Source organism: Leuresthes tenuis, unplaced genomic scaffold, assembly GCF_036924035.1.
Source record: "Leuresthes tenuis unplaced genomic scaffold, fLeuTen1.0.hap1 SCAF_5, whole genome shotgun sequence".
Classification (NCBI taxonomy): domain Eukaryota; kingdom Metazoa; phylum Chordata; class Actinopteri; order Atheriniformes; family Atherinopsidae; genus Leuresthes; species Leuresthes tenuis.
Genome location: NW_027325359.1, coordinates 7664161 through 7691578, shown reverse-complemented (window position 1 = coordinate 7691578; position 27418 = coordinate 7664161). Strand labels below are relative to the sequence as shown.

The 27418-nt window shown below is 38.5% G+C and overlaps 1 protein-coding gene across 1 annotated transcript; it reads left to right on the top strand.

Annotated features, from left to right (window-relative positions):
- Positions 1-1838: 1838 nt before the first annotated feature.
- Positions 1839-26645, top strand: sema3ab (sema domain, immunoglobulin domain (Ig), short basic domain, secreted, (semaphorin) 3Ab). Its single transcript, XM_072385713.1, has 17 exons — positions 1839-2618; positions 11738-11898; positions 12305-12367; positions 15564-15683; positions 16646-16736; positions 17547-17666; positions 18529-18671; positions 19785-19899; positions 20008-20077; positions 20188-20332; positions 20451-20670; positions 20789-20880; positions 20973-21014; positions 21566-21723; positions 22555-22622; positions 23588-23733; positions 24084-26645. Exons 1-17 carry the CDS (start codon positions 2501-2503, stop codon positions 24609-24611), a joined length of 2400 nt encoding a protein of 799 aa, XP_072241814.1. The 5' UTR covers positions 1839-2500; the 3' UTR covers positions 24612-26645.
- The last annotated feature ends 773 nt before the right edge of the window (positions 26646-27418 follow it).

The following is a 27418-nucleotide window of genomic DNA, read 5'->3' as shown; positions in this document are numbered from 1 at the left end:
TTCAGATAAACTAAAAAATTTAAAGTTTATAAAGAGAAAGGTTACAACACAGTGATAGCAAAAAGTCAACAGAAAATACTTGAGGAAAATCAAAGACTGAAGGGCAAAATATCTAAAATGAACAATGTGATCGTTACCGCAGACTCTGTGTTCTTATTAGAACCTAGAACCTCTGAACACCAGCCTACATTAGCATAACCGTGAGGCCCATCCCTTTTCTACGGGATTAGTTCAGCTCTCCTCCCACTGTCTGATGGCTCTTTATCCAGATCGACACAGCCTGTTAGAGGTCTTAACTACACCATTACTACTTGAGTCATTATCATTCACCACGAGCAGGAATCAGCTCACGGAGGCTCCGCTGTTTAGCATGAGACTGACATCTCATTTGGGATGGTTTCAAAGAGGGAACTCCCCCTCAGACAATGATGAAGTAACAAGTAGGTGCCCAATCGATCCATCTTTGAGACAATTTTAGATTCATTCATGTTTTGTCACATGTTTTAATCTGGCCTTGTAAAATGTTCTATACATAAACAATATTTTGGCTACTTTATAGAAAAGCATGAAATAAAAAAAAATTAAGCTGGTAAAAACTACATTCTTGAAACCAGTAGACAGACAGGCCTGACAAGATGTATTTGCTTAATTATTCAGATAGTTACATGGAAATGGAGAGCAACAGCTCTGTAATGTCACCCTCAAAACAATAAATCAGACTCAAATAGATACAACTTCTGATCTCTTTCATCACACAAGGGTCATTTAGAGTAGTTATGGTGTCTGCAGTTCCACAGCCTGGATCTCCAGTAAAGGAACGTAAAAGCTAATTTGTGATGAGATCATTGGTATTATTTTCTGGAACCTAAAATAACAAAAGAACTAAAAGTGGTGGAACTTATTTCAGTTACGATACATTTAGCCTTTTAAAAAAGATAAAGATAGTGAAGAAAGCTGTCAAAATAAATGAATTATCTGAAACAATTGACCTTGTAGAGAGAAGAAAAGACAAGAAGCTAAAGTTTGGGCATGGATAATGATGTATGATTGCGCCAGAAATGATTCATACCCAAGGCACCTTTTTGAAAGGTCTAACATTTTTCATGTTATATTAACAAGTAGCAGCAACGCCTACGCTTTCAATGAAAGAAGCAAACAGGCTTTTTTGTTTTCTCTCTTCTACAAACATATGCATTGGCATTGGCCCAAATTTTACATAAAATGCCTGCATTTCCATAAAAATTATTAAAAACGTATATATATATATACGTCGATAACTAAATATCATGCTGATGTCGCAGCCGTAGGAAACCTCTTGGTCAAATTCACTGGTCATTTGCCATGTGCTTGAATAACCTTTAATTACCTTTTCTAACACAATAGATTAATCAAAAATAACTTGATCTCCCATTTTGATCCCGAGTTTGTGTTTATCTTCTGTGTTTTTATACCTTTTAATACAATATTTTTCTGTCCAATTTAGATGTCAGCTGTTTGAGAGAGCATCTTTTATTTTCTGAGTATTATTTTTAAAACTTTTCAACATAAAAAAGGCAAAAGCAACTTGAAAGTAAAAATAAAATAAAAAAACTCAGTTTTTTCAAAATGTTCCACTAGATTCTCTGCTGTTCTCCTGTTTTTCACACTCTCTCTAACCTCTTGCCTTGCCCTAACCTTTTCTTTCCAACACTCACAACTCATAGTTTTCTTTTCTTAGATGCTGTCTTTGCTTGATTTCACTCCTTCTCCCGCCCACACTACACTCACCCTTTCTCAATCCCTCTCTCTCCCCCTCTCTCTCATGCACTCTTACTATGCTGCCTGCCTCAGCTGTTCTCAGTTGCACTGAGTGCCTTGTGCGGTGGGGACAGAGTAGAGCTGGGCTGACTGGGGCTGAACTAGTTCAGAGGAGTGTTAAGTAGAACCAGAGGCAGATAGAAATACAGCCAGTGAGGATTGTGCTTACCAAGCAGACGGGATGAACAGCTGAAACAATCTGGACTGTTTTACTATCGTTAGCTGAAGGTGTATCGAAAGATACTTTCAATGACTGTTTATTTAGAGTTAAATGCTGGCTAGAAACTAGGACAGAAAAATTATGGCAGACCCCGTTTCGTCTTTGAATTTATCATGGTGACAAACTCTTGTGCTTAGTTTGGTTTAGTTTTCCATAGGCTAACTAGCTTAGGAGGCTCACTTGCAGAGGCACTGATTTATAACCCCCAACTCTGCTTTGCAGGTTCTGTCTCCTCTTGAGTTGGACTCTAATTTTGGCTTTTGACCTCTGAAACGGGAAAGGGATTTTAATCTGGCACTGGAAAGACCTAATGCGAGCCAGCCTGGACTAACCCACTCGCAGTTTTTTTTTCATAATTACTGGACAACACTACCAATTTCTCGCAGCACCACTTCTTCCTGCTAAACCAGATCTGAGATTGTCTGCACAGGAGTTGTTTATCCAAAGAAAGGTGGACTATCTGGACTCTTCTGCCTCAAGACCATGGGCTCTCTCAGGGGCAGCTTAATGCTGCTGTGTGGGATGACTTTGTTCAGGATGCAGGGCGGCGGAGCTCAACAGACCAAAAACAATGTCCCTCGGCTTAAACTCTCCTACAAAGGTGTGTTTATAAATTTGCATTGTCCTTATTTTACAGTAAGCGAGTGAGCTCTTCACTGCTTTGTAAAAGGTAAAGCTTATGTCCAGCCTTTACCTTTAACTCAAGCTAGTTTAAAACCCTAAACCACACATGGTTTGTGTCTATTTGTGCCCATCGGGGGAGAGAAGTGTTGGCTGTGGTTATTTGTGCAAATACTAGTAATGTAAATGGATTTGGCAACCAATAAATTAAGTCTTTGCAAGGTAGTTTTTACGTTATGGGTTTCTGCTTTGGCTATTTGATAAGTTAATGCATCTCTATGCATTTTTGAAAATGAAAGTCATTTTAAAAAAGCAGAAGTATTTATGTTCAATTACATTCAATCAAGCTTGGAAAAGGAAACTGTTGTGTGGTCATGGAAAGCTTGTTGCAGTGTTAAAAGTTTTCTTTAATAGCTTAGCATTCAGCTGGGACTAATAATGAATTAGTTGGAATCATTAATTACTCATGCTGTTATCCCAAGAGGACAGCAGTTTAGTGGAGTTAAGTAACTGAATATGCTAGACTTTCCAGTCTGATGTATGTCTGGCCAGCTGAATCGTTTAATACAAAAGTCCGATAAATTCCCTCTTTCTCTCTCTCTCTCTGTCCCTGTTTTGATCAACTGCTGCTGTCAGCTTTGCAATGAAAAGTAGTGCCAGTTTTTGGACTCCAAGGCAGCTGAGCATCATTTATCCTCCTCCCTCTTTTTTTTTTTTTTTTTTTAATTTTCCTGAATGTCATTTTTCTGCTCCATTCCCTCCTGCATGGTAATTATGCTCAGGATGAATGGTGCTGGTCTGTTTCAGCAGATGGCAGTACCAAAGTGAAATGTTTCTCGCTTAGCACTCGGGGATCCATAATTATACACACAAGTATGCGCATACGCACACACATGAATACATGGCCATCTGTAGATAGTAAATGATACCTGTGAGGGTATCAGTCATTTGAAACCACAGGCTGTCAGTTTGGAGAAACACGCCCATGCGCTGATATCTCTATTGGAAGCCTTCAGGTAGCAATCTGGTAGGATTGGTTATTTGGCTTTAATCTCTACCTCCAATTTTTCCATTAGTACTCATTTGAATTTGGGCAGGTGAAAACCATATTTGGCACCATCCCCGACAGCAGTGTGATGGAAATATTGTTCCTACAATACAACAGAATTTCTAACATGATCCACTGTGGATCACATTAAAGTGACATGGGATTATTGCATCATGAATCATTTATAATATAATATAAATTATTCATTACCCATGTGATATGTGAAGCTGATTTACTCATAGAGCAAATCAGATGATTCCCTTTACAGAATGACAAAACAGTGCCTGCCCAGACAGTAAGAGATGTCCAATCCTGAGGAGGTAATGTCCAATCAGTTAAACATGGGATGATGAGATGAAGGAACTCTGACCCCTACAGGTCAATGGGAATACTGGGGATACGTTTTATGTTCAAATTAATGTGTCTCCATGTGTTGTGGACTGTCCAACAGACTTCATTCATATGAACACAGCAGGAGGATGTTTATCTGAAAAGTGTGAACCTGCGCAGCAGCTTTCTCCAGCATAATATGAGTCCCCCCTGCCAGTTACCACATTCTCATTGAAACGTGCATACCAACGTCCCAGTTAAACTATCCGCACCATAAACACAAGCCGACCCTCCCTGTTGAGCCTAAAGACTCCAACAAATCTTTGAAAGGGAGGGTTGAGGTGCAGGAGTCCAGTGGAGCAGGGGGAAAGATAACAAGGGTACCCCATGGCTACCTCAACATAAAGTGAAATCCAACTCTATCAACAACTCTGACTGAGTGATAATGAGGATGTAGGAATAGGTGGCCGTGGACTTACAGTGCACAGCAGCACCATAAGGTATATATAATAATAAATTGATTGCAAGACAGACTCACAGCCCTAGAGTGAATGGGTCCTTTGGGAAGTGAAGAGAGATTCATACGGTGTTCAAGTTTATGGGTCACAAGAAGCAGACCACATGTTTTTAGCTGTGCAAGGGAAGAAAGACAAAGTACTTGAGTTTATAGGATGTAAGAGTTCTGCCAAAAATACTCTTTTTCTCCACATGTCCAACTCTTTCTTTCGCAGAGCCAACGGGTTGCATAGAAGGCACATATTCAATCCACAAACACGTATTTGGGCAACTACAATAACAGCAGCTCAACCAGAATCTTACTTTTGAATACCAGGACCAATAAGAGCAAATTATTTAAAAGTAAAACTACATTAGAAACCACTTCACATAATCACTGGCCACATCATTTCTCTTTTGCAGTAAGAAATTCAGGTTTTTATGTTTTCGCTTCAGTGTTAAATAATTTTTAATCAGAGCTGGATTATGAAGTTATGAAGTCTTGAAGTTTTCTTCAAGACCTTTAAACCATAAGCACATTGAGAATATCAGGGTTTCATGGGGTTTCATGGGGTGTGTACAGAATGTTTTCTGAAAAGTCTGAATCTGATGGAACAGCATTTTGTACACTCAAGAGAGCTGGATGATTTGACATTCTCTAAAGATCTCTATGCCCTGCTCTGACTGACTTGAGGTATGTTTAGGATTTGTTTAAAAATTTTTTTTAAATTTTTTGTTTTTATTTCACATTTTTCTCTTTTGGCTTTCAAATGAATTTGTTTGTCAGTTAGGTTAGACTTAATCCAAACTTGCTGCAAAGAGGGAGGTGAAATCCTCTCTGTTTATATATGTTACAGTCTCCAGTGTCCATGTCAAATAGCTCACAAGTGGATGTAGTATTATGCAGATTTGAAGTATGGTTGTTTGCGGTCTTCACAATGGAATTGCTCAATATAGATGCAAATAAGAATATAGTGAAAGTTTGAGCATGTTTAAAATGCGGTTACAAATATATCCTAAGTGAAATCTTTTATTCATAACAATAGCAGTCAGACAAGACTAATTTGCAATGTTTAGAAGAAAGGTGTGTGTCAGAATGTGTGCTTGACATTGAACAAATTACTTGAATGAACCTTTGTGGCGTTCTCCCTGAGGCATGGGTGACTCAGAGACTCTTAAGAAGTACAATGACTGGTATATTGTGTTTTTTCAGTGTGTAATCATATTTTAAAGCATGTGAAAGATTGAATATCTGAGTGGCATCAAGGGCCAAACACCAGTGTTGTTGCCACTTGTAGATTGTTATTAAGAAGTGTATTTGCTTTTCTTTGGAAGCACTAAGATACCACTTCCTGTGCCCTTGACTTGAGAAAGAGAAAGATGGGGAGAATGTAGGGTAAAAGAGTTTATTTTTATCAGTCTCACATGGGACTGTTTATTCTCTGCATCTATTCCGTCTGCCCTCTTATTGCTCTTTCTCTGTGCCTCTTTGTCTCTCCCTTTCCAATTATAACTCATCTCTTCTGCCTGCTTCAAACTAGAGGTAGAATGGTTGATTTAAATTTTTTTTATGAGAATTCAAATTATTTTTTCTCACTTAAGGCAAAGAGTTGAAAGATTGTCAACTGAAAGGGTATGGGACTAGGGAGAGCTGGTGAAACAAGAAATTTGCAGGCTTATAGATAGGCATACCTGCATAATTATAGAGGGAAACTCAACATTTGCAAAATACGGCAGGGCTGCAGCTGCCACCTGTTACAAGTCACTGATTTCCCCATCCACCTGTCTGTCTGTGTCTTTCTTCCTGTCTGCTGTACTCTGTTGTGCAACAAAGTCAACCACATAGGTCTTGTGGAGCACATCATCCTTTCATTTTTCTGTGAAAATGGCCATGGAGCATATAACAAGTCAAAACCACCTTACAAATCTCAGCTTTTTGGTTTAAAGCTACAAGTTAAACGGGATGAAAGCAAGTGTTGCTTAATGTGTGCATACCCACCTGTTATAGTTTTCCAGAGGGGACACCAGTTCAGACATGCATAGGCTACTAAGATCTGTTGTAACTTGGAAACAACCTGTTCCTCTCGACACACAACAAAACCGACTCCATAAACACACATCTGGTACACACACACAGGTTTGCACACATTACCCACCGAGTATCTGTCTCTAGACAATTAGCTTTTAATAACTTAGCTGTAGTCTCTGTTGAATGGGCTGTTGCCATGGACACTACTCTCATAGACTTTTTTTTTTTTTTCAAACCGGCGATGTGTGAATGTGTAAAGAGAGTGGATCTGGTGATGCTACTCTCCTGTCTGTCATATGATGCGGTGTGTGGGTAAGTGCAATGGAGTAATTATGTCCATTGCAGTTTCCCCACAGCTGCTTAACACCTTTGTAGATTATAAAACAACTTTAGCATTCCAATAGCTCTTATTTGCTTACTTTAGAATAAGTAATTATGGAGAAAATACATAGACATATACTTGTAAGTCATTTATTTTTGGGACCAGAAACGGTATTTAATTTTAGCTCTTCCACAAAACTCATAACTGTGCATTAGAATATAGGTACAGTTCTGTGTGTATTTGTCAAAAACAATGCAGGAAGGGAGGACCCAGATGCAGACTTCAAATCCAAAAACAAGGTTTATTCCAAAAGCACAAAAACATGAACCAAGGGCGCGGCAGAGCCGGATCTCAGACATACTTAAACTGTGAATTAACAAGACTATGAAAAACTATGGCTATGGTAACTGTGAATAAACAAGACTATGATGCAAAACCAGACTTAGTGTTTGTGGCGTGATCATGAAAGGTTAAGTGAGAATTCTGCAATGAGTGAGGGGAACCAGGAAACTATATGCTGTGGGGAAGTGATTGGTGATGATGTGCAGCTGTGAACAGAAACAGGTGACTTGAGTGAGACAAAGTGACAGGGGAAAAAATGACAAGAAATTAATCTAAAAACATGACAAAACCTGAAAACATGATAAAGACCAGAAAACATAACAAATGACCAGAAAACATAACAAATGACCTCAAAAACATGAGAATTAAAACATAAACCGTGACAGTGTTTTGATGCATAAACAGCCTCATCTCATAATAAATCACAAAACTGGCATGAAATTTCAGCTTGCCCACACTTCACCACTTTTGCAGATAGACCAGGAGTGGTCACCCGAATAAGCCAGAAAAAGGAAGATTTCTAACATGCATTAAACATTGTGAGAGGGTTTATTTTAAGCCCAATGTTTACCTGACCCTAACCAAGATGATTCTAATTCCCAACCCAACAAAACACATGTGAGGGCTAAAGTAAACGGGGAGCAAAAAGATTAGTGAACTTTTAAACAACTAAAAATAATGATTAAGGAAGACGTCAGGAGTGCATGTCTGTTGTGAGTGTAACTCCACATCCACACCCTAATTTGCTGTGCTGTTGAGTTACACACATGGACTTGGTAAATAATCCCCAAGTGTCAGTTTTTTAAATGTAGTGCCACAAGAGGTTAATCAATTCATCCATTTATCCCAAAGCTCAAACTGTCACAGAAGCAATCACTTCCAAATTAAACTTCAGGAGACTAAATGAATCCTCTGCCTATCAAGGTCATGAGCAAACTTTGACTGGTTGAAGTCAAGGAACCACTGACTCTGAAATATTTTCATGGATTTCTCACAGGCTGTACGCCAACTCATACAGTAAGTATGTTTACATGACTCCTGAAAAAACTAATTATTGTGTTAGTCCAACCAAAAACTGGCCTTAAATGCGTGTCAACTTTTTTTGTCAAACTGAAGTAATATGAAATTGAGCTTTTAACACATGCAGATAATGTAGTTGGAGTTTGAGTGACTCACGCATCTATACACTCAACTGGACTCAAATGGGCCAAGGCACACCACACATACTCATCTCATGGCGCGAGTGTAAGCAAAAGTGTTTATTAAATGAAAGTCAGCTAAGACTGCTCCATTTTAAAAAGTATGAGCATAGGTTTGTCAGTTATGATTTGGTTTTATTAATGCTTTTGACTGAGGATCAGAGATGGTATCATTGATGAGATACTGGCTTTATTTTGCTGGAAACTATTGCTATTATATTGACCATTAGAACTTCATTGTCAACCTCTAAGTAAATCTAAGAGAAAACCAAATCATTAGCTCACATGTTGTGACAGTTACTGCTGTGTGACCAGAATGCTGGGATGCTATTTAGTAAAACAGAACTGATATCCTGAATCATATTTATTTTCCTGTCATAAGGACCAAAAGTAAAATATACAGCTAATGCAGCATTGCTTCACTCTGGCTTCAGCTTTGTTTCCCACACATAATCTCACTACAGATGGAAAAGGGTCAGAGGCACTAATTAAATGTTATATTGCTGTCAGTGCGGGGCTTACAGTTGATCCACTCCTGATTGATCACCATGACTACGGAGATACTTTTACCAGAAACTTTTTCATAGCTCTTGGCAATTTTCCTTCTTTCCATTATGAAGATAGAGGGTGTGTTATGTGAAAACTAATAACTCCTTTATCTTATCAAATGTCTAATAATCCAAGAAAATTTACACAAAAAATGCAAATAGAATTGTCTGTTGTAACATGTAATATGTTGAGCACAACTTGTGTGTTCCTTAGAGACACATACATGTTGGAACTGTAAAGATCTGTCAGCACTTACCAAATTATCATTTGGACTGTGTGAGATTTTCATGGATAAAACCATCTCTGTATGTCTTATCCAGCTTTTTGGTCTGGAACCAGTCCCAATTTGTATCTGAAGAACTAAAGACTAGATCTCTTATTTACGATTTCATGAATACTTTCAAATCCTCCAGGGCTTATAATTTCTGATTTAAAAGTCAAGTTCTCATAAGACTTGGAAGTAGGGAGCCAAGCAGCCGCAGGGCTGGTCACACAGTTCAAAGTAGACTGTCTATATCCCTCCCCATCAGGTTTGAGAAAGCAGGAAACCAACAAAATCACCACAACTTCATCCATAACAAGGATACCAACCTAGTATTGAGTCTGTACACTATTGACATTAATATATACACTATGTTGCCAAAAGTATTCACTTACCCATCCAAATAATTAGATCCACGTTTTCCAATCACTTCCATGGCCACGGAAGCGATTGGGAATGACAGCAACTCAGCCACGAAGTGGTAGGCCACGTAAAACGACAGCGCGGGGTCAGAGGATGCTGAGGCGCAGTGTGCGCAGCGGTCGCCAACTTTCTGCAGAGTCAATCGCTACAGACCTCCAACCTTCTGTGGCCTTCAGATTAGCTCAAGAACAGTGCGTAGAGAGATTCATGGGATGGGTTTCGATGGCAGAAGCTGCACCCAAGCCATACGCTGCTCCATCTGCCAATCTGATGGACGAGTCTGGGTTTGGCGGTTGCCAGGAGAACCGTACTTGTCTGATTGCTTTGTGCCAAGTGTGAAGTTTGGTGGAGGGGGGGGTTATGTTGTGGGGTTGTTTTTCAGGAGCTGGGCTTGGCCCCTTAGTTCCAATGAAAGGAACTCTGAATGCTTCAGCATACCAAGATATTTTGGAGAATTTTAAGCTCCCAACTTTGTGGGAACAGTTTGGGGATGGCCCCTTCCTGTTCCAACATGACTGCGCACCAATGCACAAAGCAAGGTCCATAAAGACACGGATGAGTGAGTTTGGTGTGGAAGAACTTGACTGGCCTGCACAGAGTCCTGACCTCAACCCGATAGAACGGATGAATTAGAGTGGAGACTGCGAGACAGGGCTTCTCGTCCAACATCAGTGTCTGACCTCACAAATGCACTTCTGGAAGAATGGTCAAAAATTAAACACACTCCTAAAGCTTGCCCAGAAGAGTTGAAGCTGTTATAGCTGCAAAGGGAGGGCCAACGTAATTTTAAACCATATGGATTAAGGATGGGATGTCACTTAAAGCCCTGTAAATGCGTGTAAAGGTAGATGAGCAAATACTTTTGGCAATATAGTATATGTGTGTGTGAATGTCTACAGAACAATAAGATAATACGACCAAATGGACAAATAGAAGTTTGTTACTTTGTTTTCAATTTTTTCTTTTAACATTTCATCTCACTAAGGATAAAACACACTGACATGTTACACTTCCCCAGTTTACAACTACCATTTTTTTTATTGCATGACATTTGAAATGATATTTATTGAAAAGAACAAGCCTCTGGATGTGTAAAGTACCAGTAGTCAGTGTGATACTCTCTCCTCCCTGGTATTTTTTTTATCTCTTATTCCAATTTTCCTTCAGCTTTCCTCCCTCTTGGGCTCTGACACACTTCAGAGAGAAGGGCATTCTACCTGCTAAAACATTCATAAGTGTTTTTGTTTTTTATTTTACTCCCTGAGAAACAGAAAGAGAAAGGAAGAGAACACAGCAGGAGGCATTTCTTTGTGTGTTCCATAACTGTACACATTTTCATGTGGTTGGCCATAAGAGGATTATAATTTGGTAAGACTTTGTTGCTAAAAACAAAATGTGAAATTAGAGAGAATTAGTGTATTTGTGTATGGTGTGTGTGTATGGACACGTTATACAAAAGGTGTTTTAGATACTTTTGACAGCATGTCACCTTTAGAGGTCAATACAATAATTATGAGTCTGTCTGTCTGCTGGGAAAGCTAAAACCAGTACGTTTCTAGACTTGTCAGATCATTGTATTAGATTTAAAAAAAATGAGCTGCAGCCTATAGCAAGTGTGGATGTGGTTTAGTGTAAAGTAAGAGTCTGGCCTTTGAAAGCTTGGCAGGGCAATATGATATTACATATTCCTCGCAGTTTTCTATTGTGAGAACACCAAGTTTTGCTTGGCTGCTCTGATGAAGGTCACTTCCCAATGTTGACAATCTGACGGTTGGCTCTCAGTTCTGGCTTTACTTGTCAACTCTTTGGCTTGGCTGTGACTCTTTACTATCTGTCAGCCTGGCCGAGCTTTACAATTTCTAGTCATTGGAACAGTTTATAATGGGTTTAGAAACAAAATTTAGGTAATAATATGTAGAAACTGTGAAGAACAATTTGGTTAAAAATGGAATATCAGTGTAATACTGTTAAAGGCAAAATATCCAAATGTTACTTATTTTCCTCTATTCACTGTACCCAGTCTCATTCTCATGCATTCTCCTGCTGTTTTAATTATTGTAGTAAGCTGATCACCATTTTTCTTTCCATTTTTCTCTGCAGAGATGCTGGAGTCTAACAACCTTGAGACATTTGAAGGCCTTGCTAATAGTTCAGCTTACCACACTTTCCTGTTGGATGAGGAGAAAGGAAGACTGGTGGTGGGAGCCAAGGACCACATCTTCTCTTTTAACCTCCTCAATATCAGCAAAGACTATGCTCAGGTAAAGCCTGTAATTTACAGTCTGTCTGTGATTAGTTTATACATTCATGACCTTAGGTCCGTTTATATTCTGCCCAACTTAGCAAACGGCCGTTTTTCTCCCTCCAGAGTGCCTGGCTCAGGTATCTTGGGATTGTCTTTTCTGCTTCTACAGAAAAGTACTTCATGTATATTTCAGACTAGGGCTGTCACACGCAGTCATGCACTGTTCCAATCATGTCAGGTGCTCTCTGCACACCTTGATGAATAATGTAGTAAACTGAAACAAAGTGGATAACAAATCTTGCAGTGACCCCTCCAACTCTCATAAACACACATTCAGGCACACAAGCTGTAGGTCTATTGGATATAGGTGCAGGTGATTGTTTTCTAACTTGTACTATACTGAAAGTCTTTTTCTGTTACAGATCCCTTGGCCTGCTTCTCCCACCCGAAAAGACGAATGCAAGTGGGCAGGAAAAGATCTCTCTGTAAGTACTCAATCCATTCACCTTGCAAGTGGGTCAACTGTTTACCCGTTTAAGTAAACCTCACACAAGTTTAAAATGTCTCTTTTTCTCTTATATCATGCATACTATTAAACTTCTGCAGGTCTCAAAGAACATCTACTATATAATTACATCTTTACCATTTGTACTCCTTTTATGAGGCATTATGCCACTGTGTTGAGAATCCAGTTGAGAACATGTAGCTTAGGTTGCTATAAGTCTGATTGCTATCTCAGAGCCATCACTGAGACCGTCATTTGACCCTAATCACTCACGAAGCCTTTGGCCATTTTTTTTAATAGAATAAAGTCTTGAAAATCTAAGTAATTATTGCCAGATTTTCTGGTAAACACTACTGTGTGAGTAATAACCACTTCCATATATACAGGGATCATAGGTATTAGTGTTCCCATGTTACCAGAGTGTAATTTTCTTCAAGCCTCTGCTGCTGCATTCAAAATGCCTTTGTGGTTGTCCATCCTCCTTTTTAAAGATAGTCTTAGACTTACCTCAGGGAAAACATCAAATCTGGAAACCAACTTTACCATACCTTACTATAAAAGTGATTCTTTCAGTCAGACTGATTTGTAGTATTTGAAGAAAGACGATTTTACATCAGTTAAATAAACCCCGGTGCTTTACTGTGGCTAGAATTCCTATAAGAATGGTTTTCAAACTCAGTTTAACTGATAATATTAAACATTTAAACCATAGTAAACACTACTGAGATGAGCATTACTCAATTTTTGAAAAATAAACACTACATCATGGGATTTCTAAACCTTTGCACTGTATTTGTTAGGATAACAATATTTCATTAACATTCAATGAGCTCAAGTTGAAGCTGGACCTCAAACAAATCATGAGTCGTTGACAAGATACAGAACAGTCCTTACCTCACTCAGCCCTTTCATTACATCACATCTCCCTGCATCCAGCCAAGCTACACTTTCAAAGCAGCTAGTGTGGTGTGTTGAAGCACTTTGAACACACACAGTCTCTGCTCCCGACAAGCCATGAATTTGATCTACCAAAGGGCCTGGGGCAAAAGGCTGAAATATACACTCAAAGCAGTGCTGTTTGTGGCTCAGTTCACTCACCAGAACAGGGCAAATGCCCCTGGCCTTCAGCTCTTCTGTGTGGCACATCTGAACCGCTGTGAAGTCTTTTGTGTGTTTTATGTAAACATTTTGAAATGGATGAATAAAGAACCCCAGGGTGTGGTCTTTCTGTTTTACAGTTGGATGAGAGAGAGAATTCAAGGGAGGAGGACAGAAAAGGAGAGTGATTCTACTAATGCCCCTTGATGTTTTTTTAAAAGCAAACAGTTGTGGAGATGAAGCACAGGGGAAATAAGGATGTAGAAGGATAGGAAAAGCATAACAGTACATCCACAAGAGAAAAACAAAAGTGGGAGAGATTGCATAGCTTAAAAATACACTTTAAATCAGTGTCAAGAGTTAGGAAAAGAAAACTAGGACTGCTTGTTGCAAGTTCAGCATTACTAATCTGTACTCAGATTCATACACCCATGTGATACTGGCTCTCATTCTTTCTCATCGGACAATCAAAAATCAATTCAGATGGTAGCCATTTTTATAACACACTTGAAATCGATCTATTTGTTATTATGATGGTACGCCTACACTGTCAACTACTAATGAAAAAAAAAACACATTATCACTTTAGTCCTCCTGTGTGCATCAGTGCAAGACATAATGGATTTACTTACAGCAGTGTATTATTGATTGAAGTTTGACTCTCAGACAAACTAACCTGCATTTAAGCTGCTTAAATGAAAACAAAAGCTTACACAAACAGGGGCAGCTGTTTGCAGATGACCTAGTAAGCCAAATCAACTTAGTCATGCATAACTTGTGGTTCTTGTTTTCTTCCTTTTCTTGGTCTTTTAAGAATAAAAAAAAAGTAAAGGTCAGGGTTACGGAGGTACGTGCTGACAAAACACAAGGAAATATATCACATGGCATCAGAGTCATGCACACATATGGATACATACATCAAAAAGATAGATATAGATACCTGCGGAATTAATTAGCACAAAAGTAAAACAACAAGTAAATATTTGTTGCAGAATGATAAAAAGGAATAGAAAGTATTTATGTTTTTCTATGAGAATAACAAAAAGAAGATGGAAAAGATAAGAAAAACACAAAGCAAACATAATTCTCCTGTAACACTTTTGTGTTTTAATGTGTTATAATCATGAAGAATTATGGCTGACTTTTATGATGATTCTTTTATGAAAGAATTTTATTTTTTTTGATAAATTTCTGCCTATATGGATTTCACACCAGCTGCATTAGAAATTGTATCTCTTATTTTAATAAAATGTGTGATATATTATTTAAATGGCATTGAAAGACGTCATGAATTTAAGGAAAAAAGACGACAGCAAGCCTGTGAGCCAAGGTGGAGATGCAGGGGAAAGTACTTTAAGAAGGAAAAACAGTGCTTGTTCATAATATTATTCCTGGAATGATTATTCAGGAAACTGAAAAGGTTTGAGGCCACTTAGAATTATAATAGAATCATATTTCCAAATGAGCTGGGGAAAAAAAAGAATGCAATTTTTTAACCATCATTGTAAGACCGCATGAAATCTAATTTAATGTTTAAGTGGAAAAATAGGGAACTTGTTCAGTGATTCTCAAATAGCTTCTTCTGGGAGATGAGGACAGTTCATAATTGAATTAAATTAGTCAGAATATCTGGGCAAAACTTTGTGAGGGACAAAGCCGAAAACTAATACTGAATGCATTCAGTCACTCACATACCTCTGCATTAAAACAGGTAGATTCTGTTGTGAAAATCATAGCATGAGCACAGGAAAGCTTCTGAAAACCATTTACAGTAAACAAAATATAATACTTCAAGTACATATGTCTCAGGAGTCATCATTTGAGGTCAGGGACCAGCCTGCACAGTTCAAATGGTAGCATCTATGATGACATGAGGTGCGCATAGCAAAGGTACTTCACACATCTGTGCACTAATAATGCTGTATGATCAATCCAGGTTTTGTTAAAACTCATTCTGCTATTTAACCAATTGTCTTTTTCAGAGGTCTTTCTTAGTGCAGAAAGATAGTACCAAACTACATTCTGCAGATATGATTTTACTATTTCTACAATTCCTCCTACCTTTTCTATCTGTGCAGAAAGAGTGTGCAAATTTCATAAAGCTGTTGCAGCCATTCAACCAGACCCATTTCTATGTATGTGGAACAGGAGCTTTCCATCCTGTGTGTTCCTACTTGGAGGTGGGCAAGAAACCAGAGGTACGTGCACATGCTACCTTTCCATTATCAGACACAATAATGCATAAATGAAAAACTACTCTGAATTTCACCTCATTTCAAGTATAAGTGGTAAAACCTATTCTTATAAGGGTGAGTGAATGCTACCTCTAATGAAAGATTTGATATATCTAAGAAAAATATCATTACATTTGTCAAAATGAGATAGAGAATTAAACACAGGATTTGACTAAATGACTCGGATATAGAACTGCTGCGTATGCTGGTGTGTGTGTGCGTGTACTTGGTGTTCATTTCAATATAATAGAAGAAAATTGCTCTTTTCTCCTTCAAAAGTCAGACAGGTAAATGTGAGTTAGAAGCCTATATGGAGACAATTAGACGCAGGTAATGTCCCTTAGAAAATCCTCTATTTTTTGTGGATCATAAACTTCACATGTAACTCAGTATTGTTGAGGTCACAGAGTCACAGTAGTAATTACTTTAATTCATTCCATCTCACTTTTTTTCCAATCATACTATCTAACGTTGAAAACAGTATTTCAAAAGATGTATACTATGCACATTGACCAACATTTCTGTTTGAGAACATGTTTGCTATACTGGATAAGCAAACAATATTTGAAGCACTGCGCCACATAATGTGTTCTTTATGTTTACTTTGGGTATTGATTGGCCACAGACATGCTCTTTTATGTTGTTTCAGGGAATCATTGTGAAACATTTGTCAACATAATTTTCCAGCTAGAATTTTGGAAATACCATTCTGTTGGCCAAAATAAAGCTGTTTTTTCACATAACAATGCAATACTATCACAACCTGAATGTTATGAAGTGCTGACAGAAAAATGTGCCCCTCAGAGAGAATCCATCTCATAGTGAAGCAGTTGTTTTAGTTGTGAAACTCCATTAGCCAGAATTTAATGTGCATCGTATTTGATGACATACTAAACTTTTGTGGTTTTCTGTCTTGCTTTGTACAGGACAGTGTGTTCAGACTTGAGCCCCATGTAGAAAATGGCAGAGGGAAGAGTCCCTATGATCCAAAGTTGCTCACTGCATGCATGCTAATGGGTGAGTTTAAGGCCGGATACACTGTGCTGTCTTTCTGTGTACAATAAATCCATGTGCGGCCAGAAACACCCTGTGCCTTGCTCTTTCATTGCAGCAGCTATATAAAGTGTAATGTCAATGTGAATAACAGAACAAGGGCATTTTTGTCATTCATTACATGTGGACCTGCTTTGCATTTAGACACTGACAACCCCTCATTGACAAAACTGTAAACTCTATTTCAACCTGAATGCCCCTCATTTAAGTGTTGGGTGTGTGTGGTCGATGACACTTTACTGCATTTCCTTTGCTGTAATTCCACAATCTGCACTATTTTTTTTCTTTTTGGAAAATAAAGCTGAGACATATGAGGACAGTGTTTCTCTGTACCCTCACTCAATGCCAATAATCACACTGTGTTATACCACACCGTTTAACCTAGCAGATGGCCATTTTCCAGTCCATCACCCCTCATCTCCTTTCCTCTCTCTCTCTCCTTTCTCACCAGCATTATTATGTACTCCCCTTGTCTCACACCTCTGTCCAGTCCGTCCTCATCCAACCCACCATCCATTCAACTGTCATTTACCTCCCCTTCTCAGCCCCCTGCTCTGCCCTCTGTGTTAATGTCAATTTCACACTCCTGATGTTCCTCACGTCTGTCACTGTCTGTTTTTCCAGGGCTACAAATCTACCTGTACAGCTAATCCACAGCAAATTTACTTGGACTTTACACATGGTTCTCTGTAAAAAAAAAAAAAAAAAACTAATTGAAATGTACTTTCCTATATCCCCTACAATGTCAAGACAAATTATTTATCTCCCTCTCAGATGGGGAGCTGTATGCAGGGACATCAGCTGACTTCATGGGCCGGGACTTTGCCATCTTTCGCACTCTTGGTAAACATCACCCAATCAGGACAGAGCAACATGACTCCCGGTGGCTTAACGGTGAGTGACGGCATCCCGATATTAAAGAGAAGCACATTGTAGTGGACAATAAGATGCTGCAAAATGCTGACCACTCTGTAACTGCAGGATCAGATTTTTATTCTGCAGTTGGGCCACTGGATGCATAGCTTTAATATCAGTTTCTGATTTTAAACTGATGACAGTCATTTGTACTTGTTTTACAGAGACATTGATTCCAGCAAATGAAACCACCTGAACAGTATGATAGATAGTGGTAGTCAATAGCAAGGCAATAATGTGTGCTATTAGTTAAATCAGATCATATTCATTCTTCAGTTGTATCATAGATAAAGGTCTGACTGTGCTTTGACAAATGTTTAGATGACTGCCGAAAATTCCAAAGAGTTAATCTATTTTGTCTTGACCCGTATATTATTGCAAACCACTATACTCCTACTTCACTCAAGAGGCTTTAGCCTGTCTGCACATGGCTCAAAAATTACAGTACAAACAAAGCGCAATAAGCACTTTCATATGTCGGCTTCTCTCCACTAGAGTTCAACTTTCAATATGAGCCTTGATCATAACAAGCAGTAGACTGTGAAGCCCTTGGACATATGTTAAATAGTTGTCATTATATAGTAAGTTGGTTGGGCTAACAAGTATGTCTTCGATTTTTTTCAGCACATTGTTAACAACTCCGATTCCAAAAATGTTTGGACATTATCTAAAATGTAAAATTAAACAAAGATAATGATTATTTGCAAATCTTATAATCCTGTAATCTTTTAACAATAGAAAACGTTTAAAGTTGGGATAGGAACGTGTTTACCACTGTGTAGTAAATAGATCTGTCAGTGAGGTTGATTTCATTGATGTCAAATATATGTACTTCTTACAGAGCCCAGATTTGTCAGCGTTCATCTGATTCCAGAAGGTGACAATCCAGAGGATGACAAAATCTACTTGTTCTTCAGAGAGAACGCTATGGATGGAGAACATGCTGGAAAAGCCACATATGCTCGCGTCGGACAACTCTGCAAAGTGCGCACACACACCCTGTCACATGGACACTTAGGCTGGGCCTCACAAAAGGAAATTTAGGCATACACAGCAACATATACACACAGAGATGCACACTGACATGCAACCATTATGTGAAATTGCCTCTTTATCTGGAAAATATTTGTCAGGTGTCTGTGTGGCTTTCATAATGGCAGCTTTCAGGAGAATTTATCTGTGATTATTTTTAGCCTGAAAAAGAATAGGCTTTGTTGTGTATGACACCATTGCCTCCATAGACAGGAACCTGAGAAATATGTTAAATGTCACAGAACCTGAGAGGCAACGATGGCACTGATGGTAGCACTGTTATACTAATGCCAGGCTTTGGCTCTTACTGAGTCACCCCTCAGCTCTAGAGGATGGTTAAATCACTGGAAATTTCATGTTCCAAATCCAAGGAGTTCAGTAAACTGACTATCAATCTGATGTCCAGTCTTTAACTCGAATTTGGCTGAATATTGTGTCTTCTTCATAACAGCATAATTACCCAGAATGTCAGGAATCTGTTAACCGCAGCACACGACAAGCCATCCATTATGCAAGATGTGGTATAAATTCGGGCCTATGCATATTTGCGCACATTCTAATTTACTGGCATAAATCAATGCAAGTGGAATGCATTTTATGAGCCAGCACTTTGTGCATCTGTGTTTGTGTGCTGCATTCTGGAAAACAAACTGTGATGCAGTAGGTTACAATAGTGGATGTTTCTTCTGTAAAGCCTGGATTATCATAAATTGTTCTTAATGGTATTTATATGTGTCATGTGGGTAAAAACTACATCTCTCTGGTGACTGTAACAGTTTAAATGTTTCTTACAGAAATATAACATAACAGTATTAACAAAAAGGACAGGGACCAAACTCTGGCTTTCTCACTTCTCCTTATACCTGTCTTTTTATATAAGATAAAAAGAAGCTGAATATGACAACATCAGTTAGGGTTGCCAGTCCTCACGCTTTTAGAATAAAGGTTAATAAGCTGAATATAGGAAAATAAATGTTGTGAGAAAATGAAAATAAAAAGATTAGGAATTTAAAGAATTTGAAAACGATCCTGGCGCTGAACATCTCCATGTGATCTCTCTGACAGAATGACCTGGGAGGCCACAGGAGCCTGGTCAACAAGTGGACTACCTTCTTAAAAGCTCGACTTATTTGCTCTGTACCTGGCAGTAATGGAATAGACACACATTTTGATGAACTACGTGAGTGTCTGATCCAGCTTCTTCTCATCAAATCTGCTGAATATGAAAAGCTGCATCTTTGGCGCAGAATGTCTGTCTGTTAAACATAGCCCTCTGTTTGGCTTTCAGAGGACGTTTTTCTCATTAACACAAAAGATCCAAAGAGCCCAATCATCTATGGAGTATTTACCACATCCAGGTAGTGTAGGTCAAATTCAAGTTTTGAAGTCTTCTCTGTAAAATTTAAGAGCATGATTTGGGTCTTGATCTTGCCCTGTTTTTCCCTGACTCATTCTTTCTTTCCATTAGCAACATCTTTAAAGGTTCAGCAGTGTGTATGTATAGCATGACAGACATCAGAAGAGTGTTCTTGGGTCCATACGCCCATAGAGATGGACCCAACTATCAGTGGGTTCCCTACCAGGGACGTGTTCCTTACCCACGGCCTGGCACAGTGAGTACAATTTTCTCTTTACTAGTTTGGTGCTGCTTAACGTGTGTAATTAACTGAACTTAGAGGATTTTGGTCCTTTATTTTAAGTAACTGTTACAATAACCTAATTTCTCCACAGTGCCCAAGCAAGACATTTGGTGGATTCGACACAACCAAGGACCTCCCCGATGAAGTTGTCACTTTTGCCAGAAGCCACCCAGCCATGTTCAACCACGTATACCCAATTAACAATCGGCCAATCATAGTCAAAACAGATGTAGACTACCAGTTCACCCAGATAGTGGTGGATAAAGTAGAAGCAGAAGACGGCCAGTATGATGTTATGTTCATAGGCACAGGTATGCAGTTTTTACATTTGTTGTAACTCTGACTGACCCAGAAAATCATTAGTTGTCTCTTAGAAAAAAAATTACAGATGGTTGCATAAATTTAAAAGATGTGCTTCTATTGTTCCAGACATGGGAACAATTCTGAAAGTTGTGGCCATCCCCAGAGGCTCCTGGCATGACTTAGAGGAAGTTCTATTAGAAGAAATGACTGTCTTCAGAGTAAGTTATTCTATTACCACTTGCATGGCTTCTTTGGGGAGTTTAAAATCTGCAAGCTTTGTTTAAATAAGATTTTTCCTTTCATTTTGCAGGAACCAGTTCCCATAACAGCTATGGAACTTTCAACAAAACAGGTATAGGCTGAAGTGCCTATTTCTACTTTAAAATCTTAGGCACAAAATGTAACAGAACAAAATGCTGCAGTCAAAGTAGTCGCACTAAGCTGAAAATAAAAAAAGAAAAAACATAACACAGAGGAATGTGTAAAAATATTTGTGTACAGTGTGTGCACATGATGTGTCCAAAAACCTGTCTGCAAATGCTTTTTCTTGGTGGTGACACACCTTGCTTTAGGGCAGAGAGACAGAACAAAGACACGTTTGTATACCCTGTTTAAACACTTTGAGATAGGCCGCTGTGTAATCACACAAAGATCTCAATTGTTGGGTTTTCAACGATAGTTAACTTGTCAAGTTAAATGACATAGGGATAAAAAACGACCAAGCTAATTGACAGGTAGGAGGGGCAGAGCACCTGTACTAAAATGGTCTTTCAACGTCTTGATCTGAGCCAAACATAATTCTGTTACCTAAAAAAACATCACACACCCACACTAAAATGTATGGTATCCCTATTAAGACATCAGATATTTGATATTGATTATCCTCTGTTTTTCTCCACATAGCAACAACTTTACCTTGGTTCAGAAATTGGTGTATCTCAGATGCCTCTACACCGGTGTGAGGTCTATGGGAAAGCCTGTGCTGAATGCTGCCTTGCAAGGGACCCTTATTGTGCGTGGGATGGCACAGAATGCTCCAGATACTTTCCCATGGCTAAGAGGTAGTGAATGCACACTCCACGTTCGTATTGTAATGTTATATTCTGGTAACACGATTTATGAACATTGCAACATGTTATATATATATATATAACATATATATATATACATTTTGTATGTATGTGTATAGGGATAGGGTAGGATCTTCTACTAGTGCTCAATGGAAGAACAAAAAGGCAGAGTTGATAAAGTTAATCTATTTGCCATTCCCATGGCACAGGCCTGATTTTTAAACTCAGTCCATCTATTCTCATTTTCTCGTTGTTTTATTTTATTTTATTTTAGTTTTTGTCTTATCCTGGCTGAGAGTAAAATTTGGGGTATTCTTTTAGACTTTGGTACTCTGAGTAAAGCACCTAATTACATCAAATTATGTACAACAATTCTAAACTAAGCATACTCTTACACTCATTTAACACCTTTGGATGAAAGCATTCTAATGCAAAGGTGCAACAACTACCTTGCTTTGGTGTTTCCATAGCTGATTTAGTTATTATTTCTAGAAAATATCCTTAGGGTAAAGTTAACTATTAACATGACACTCTTTAGCATCTGCGGCTCAGAACAATGACAGGCTGGTGTGATTGATTAATTTTACTTCCTCTTTCATCACACCCCATAATTAAAGTTTTTCTGCGAAGCTATGGTGTGTCTGCTGTTTATCTGTTTGTGTTGGCCTCCATTGTTACTACACACCCAAAACTCAATCAAACACACATCTACGCACTCACTCACACAAACTCCCTGTAGAAATATACTCTTTCTCACAGACACACATACAACGCGGGTGTCTTTTCTGAGTTGTGAAGATGTTTATTCCTGTGTTTCTGCAGGAGAACAAGAAGGCAAGACATCAGGAACGGAGACCCACTCACTCAGTGCTCAGATCTGCAACACCACGGTACATCAAATAAAAAAAAACAAAAAAAACTTGTTTTTATATACTGTGATATACTCAAGGCAAATTCCCTTTTGCATGGTACTGAATGGTCCTAAAGCAGTATCTGGCCATTCCTGACTTGATCAAAAGAGGGGAGAAGCCAGTAGATTATGTGTAGTGTTGTATCTGTCAGTTTTATGTGTTTTCTGTTGGTGTGAACGTTAGGGTCGGTTCATTTGAGGCTTTTAATTAACATGGCCAAGATTCCTTCAGGCCTCCTCTCTGTCGCCAAGACCTCCAGACTAATGCCCTGCTAGTGGCCTTGATCCAAAATCAAGACTCCATCTGCGGTCTGATATACTCAGTCTGTTAAATATATAGTTCTTTTAATTTAGATCACAAGACAAGACAAACGAAAGAGATTTTTATCAAAAGCTCCCACTTTTAGATGCTTATTGTATCCTGGCATTATGCCATGGGTAGCAAGATTTTTATTTCTACTTTTTGTCTAAAATTGCTTTTGCAAAAACTAAACATTTTGGGAAAAAGATAGATTCAGGTTTTCACATAGTTTTAGAAAAAAAAATCCAACAGGGTAGAAACTTGTCAAAAAGTTACCCCTACTTGAGTATATTAAAAACAACCTCTTTATATCATTGGATATATGGAATTGAGTCACTGTCTTTTTTACTTCAGTAACTTTAACTGTGGTATGAGTTTCCTGATGAGCAAATGATTGAGAGTGACTGAGTGAAAATTGATAACAAAATGTGACAAAGCAATACAAGATGCACTACTCTGACTTAAGCAGTAATTGCGATCTTGAATTTTTTTCGTCACAGAAAAAAGCAAGGTTTTTAAAAATCTCACATGGGCTTCAAACATAGCATTTGCCAATAAGCACATGCAAAAATGCTTTAAGGAATGTCAGAAAGAAGAACTTTAGTAAACTTGTGTGATTAGATAAGACTTTTACCTTTATCCAGATGAACTAAGTGGACGAGCAACCCTCCTGAATAAGACTGTGTATGGCGTGGAGAACAGCAGCACTTTCCTTGAATGTAGTCCAAAGTCGCAGAGAGCCATGACATACTGGCAGTATCAACGTTCCACTGATGACCGAAAACAAGAGGTTGGTTTCACCTCACCACCTGCGTTCAGCTCATACTTTATCTGTTTGCTATTTGAATGGACTTTTTCTTTTAGTTGATACATATTCCCTGCAGAGCAGACAAATGTTAATAAATTATGCTTAATCATCAGGAAACTTTTCACTGGATTACACAGGTTCACATTTTATCAATGTTTAATGTCACAACTAATTCTATGTGAATTAAAAAAAAAGCAGCAAAGCTAATTAGATTTTTAGGCAACATGACATTATAATAGCTTATTTTGATAAAATATATTTGATTTATTTCTCATCATTGTCTCTTTGTCTTTCAATCTGTCTCTTTGGCCTCCAATTTTGTAACTGTATAGATCAAATCAGAGGAACGTTTTATCCGCACAGACCAAGGCCTCCTGATTCGGACTCTTAACAAGACGGATTCAGGCATCTATCTTTGCCAGGCAGTGGAACATGGCTTCATGCAGACGGTTTTAAAGGTTAATCTGGAAGTCATTGACACAGAGAGGCTGGAGAATCTTCAACATCGTGATGAAGATGGAGCAACCAGTGTCCATGCCCAGGATGTTTCTTCACCTAGAGAAACTCCCAATCAAAAGCTTTGGTACAGAGACTTCCTGTCTTTGGTTAATCACCCGACCTTGAATAGCGTGGATGACTTTTGTGAGCAGGTCTGGAAAAGGGAGAGGAAACACAAGCGGCAGAAAGCTCACCTTGTACAGCAAGTGCAAACACATCAGCAGCAGCAGAAGGTTGTGGTGCACCCTCACAGCCATGTGCATGCACAAGGGCTGGCATCCAAGTGGAAACACCTGCAAGAAAGGCAGAAGGGGCGCAACCGTAGGACCCATGAACTGGAGAGGGTTCCCCGAAGTGTCTGACCCACAAACCTTGATTTTTCCCACTGAGGCTTGAGATGACAACCAGATCACACTCTGTAAACCTGAAAAGCTTATCATGTTTTTCTCCATCATTATGTGAAACAGACATCTTCCACAAAGACTGAGCTGAAAAGTTAAAAAGTAAATGCTACCCTGATCTGCCAGCTGGTGCGTTCAGTGAGTGGGCAGTCGTGTTTACAGTACCACAGTACAGAGGACTGCAGGAAACAGGATCTTACTGTATTACACCGGACCATTTGAGCATATCATCTCAGCTGGCCTCTGTGACCTGTACTCTGCAAAAGGACAGGGTCGACCAGCACAAGAACTGGAAATGCATCACAACCTTATAGACTTGACTGACTACACTGGCCTTGGCAGTGTGTCATGGTATGTTAGTTAGGTGTCCTTGTTAGTGTGCACATAAGCACATATCTTAAATAGTTGATTTTCTTTTTCTACAACAAACACAAGGAGAGTAGGTCAGACTGTACTAAAGGCACAGACTTAAAGTGGAATTCCAAACAAACAAAATTAGTGATGCTCATGGAAAGGATAGTGTGGGACAGTTTAATTTTTTTGCATCATAGATTGGTCAATAAGCCAACATGAGATGGAAATATGCCCTAGTACTGCAAGAAGCTAGAATGATCATAGACCATTAGTTTGACAAATCTAATCATGTAATTAAGACGTGTAAATACTTTATTCTATGTCTCATCACAAGAAAGGGAATGGCTTGCAGTTGTCTTGTTGGTTCTTGTTATTTTCCCAGATCTAAATTTATTTAAGCAAAATTTTGTGAAGCAGTTGTAAACAGAGATTTTGTACTAATGTGTTTGTGTTTATGCCCTAGATAAGCTTTCCATACAAAGAGATTTCAATTTTTTTTTCTTTAGAATTTTTCTGGTCTCACTATTTAGAATGTTGTTTTGTCTCAGTTTCCAAAATGCCATAATAAGTTCTTCCATGTATACTTAAGTTTACTTTTGATCTACTTTGTTTCCACCACTTGTGTATTTATTGATAAAAAGTTCTATACATTGTGAAACTTTAAATGTATATATATTTTCAGGCCTTTTTTTTCCCCTCATGACATTTTTTGCAGGTCTTTCGTTCTTATATAATTTGCTGGACCAATCTGGTAAAAAAAAAAAGAAAATTGTGTTATGGCAATAGAGGACTGAAAGTTAATACACAAGTACAGAAGTACATACACGTCAAATCAGATGCACTGAGCAATAAGCCAGTATCAGTACTACAGTGTATTTCTTGCACATATCTATATTATCTACAGAGAGTGCAGTGTAACATTTTCTTTCACTGCATGTCGCATAAGGAAATCTACAATTTTTCAGAATATTAAAATTGTTAATCAAGCAGTGCACAGGCAAACGCAAACTCGCAATATAGCTGTGAACATCATGTAAATGTAAATACTGTGGTCTCTATTTGACAAGTATGACACTATGTACAAGTGCATGTGAATACTAGTGTAGTGTTCTTGTACTGCTATGGCGATGATATACTAGTCTGATGTCGTCACCATTAAGTTGTTGTTTGCTTATGCAGTACACAACAGTAGCAATTTCTGATATGCACATGCTACTTCTGTTAGTACTCAACAGTGTACTTTATGTAAACAGGAACTCAACAGGATCTCTTTGTGGATCCCAGTGTCCACATACCACTTACGAACAATGAACAATGAACAGTTGAGCTTTGCAACATATCAATGTGTCAGAAAACTGTGTAATGAGTGTTTGCAAGTTTCATCTGCTTTTGGAAGCCATGACGGGGGAAGATGAGAAACAGCTGGAGTAGGCCTCAAGAGATTTTAGACTAATGAGACAAGCTGAACGCTAGAGCTCTGGATGTGCATATGATACGACTACCGTTCTAAGGAGAAAATGTAGAGGGACCTGTCTGACAAACGGTGGGAGTGAGGAAATGAAGTGCTGCTGTTGCTGCTGTTTGGCATGATGATGATGGTGATGATGTATTCTACTGATCTAATAAATGTGTCTTCATGAAGTGCTGGTTTCATTAAATCTGTTTTTCATAGGTACTTCTCTAGTGTACTTGTCCTTTCTAACTAACTCGTACTGACATACAATATTGGCTATTCTAAAATTTTAACGAGCTGAGGTAATTAACTTAACATTACACACACTAAAATCAGTTTGGGTTGTTTCTTAAAAAGTGAATCTAAGATCTGTGGTGTGCCTAAGACAGTAGAGGAATTACTGTAAGTTAATATTAAGAGCTTGATAGGTGATGAGATGTGAATAATTCATATTTCTGCTGTCTCTAACTGAAGCATAGCATTATCTTTAGTATACCAGCATGAGATGCTGTTCAAATGCACTGGTATAACTAAGCTGTCTTTGTTTGTAGCTCAAGCAGAGCCAGAACAAACGGAAGAAGACCATCACCGTGCAGGGTAACATCAGTTCACATAATTCATTGGACGTCTTTTGTACATATGCCACAAGAAGATACTGTGCTGCCCTGCCCTCTGGTGGTTATGTCACAAGACCACATATTCATTAATAATGAAATAATGTTTGTTTAATCACTTTTTATCTATACAACAGCATGCAATTGTTGTACAGCATATATTTGTATAGGTCTCTAAAAATACGAGACCTCTTAAGCCGCAGTTTTATCTCAATAGGGCCTTTGTTGAAACCTTTGGCCCAAGGTCAAAGGTCAGCCAGTGTATGACTCACCAGGGCTTTGACTGTGACCCCTTTAGGCTTTTCATGTTGCTGTAGGATCTCATAAGATTCAGTCTAAACAGCTCC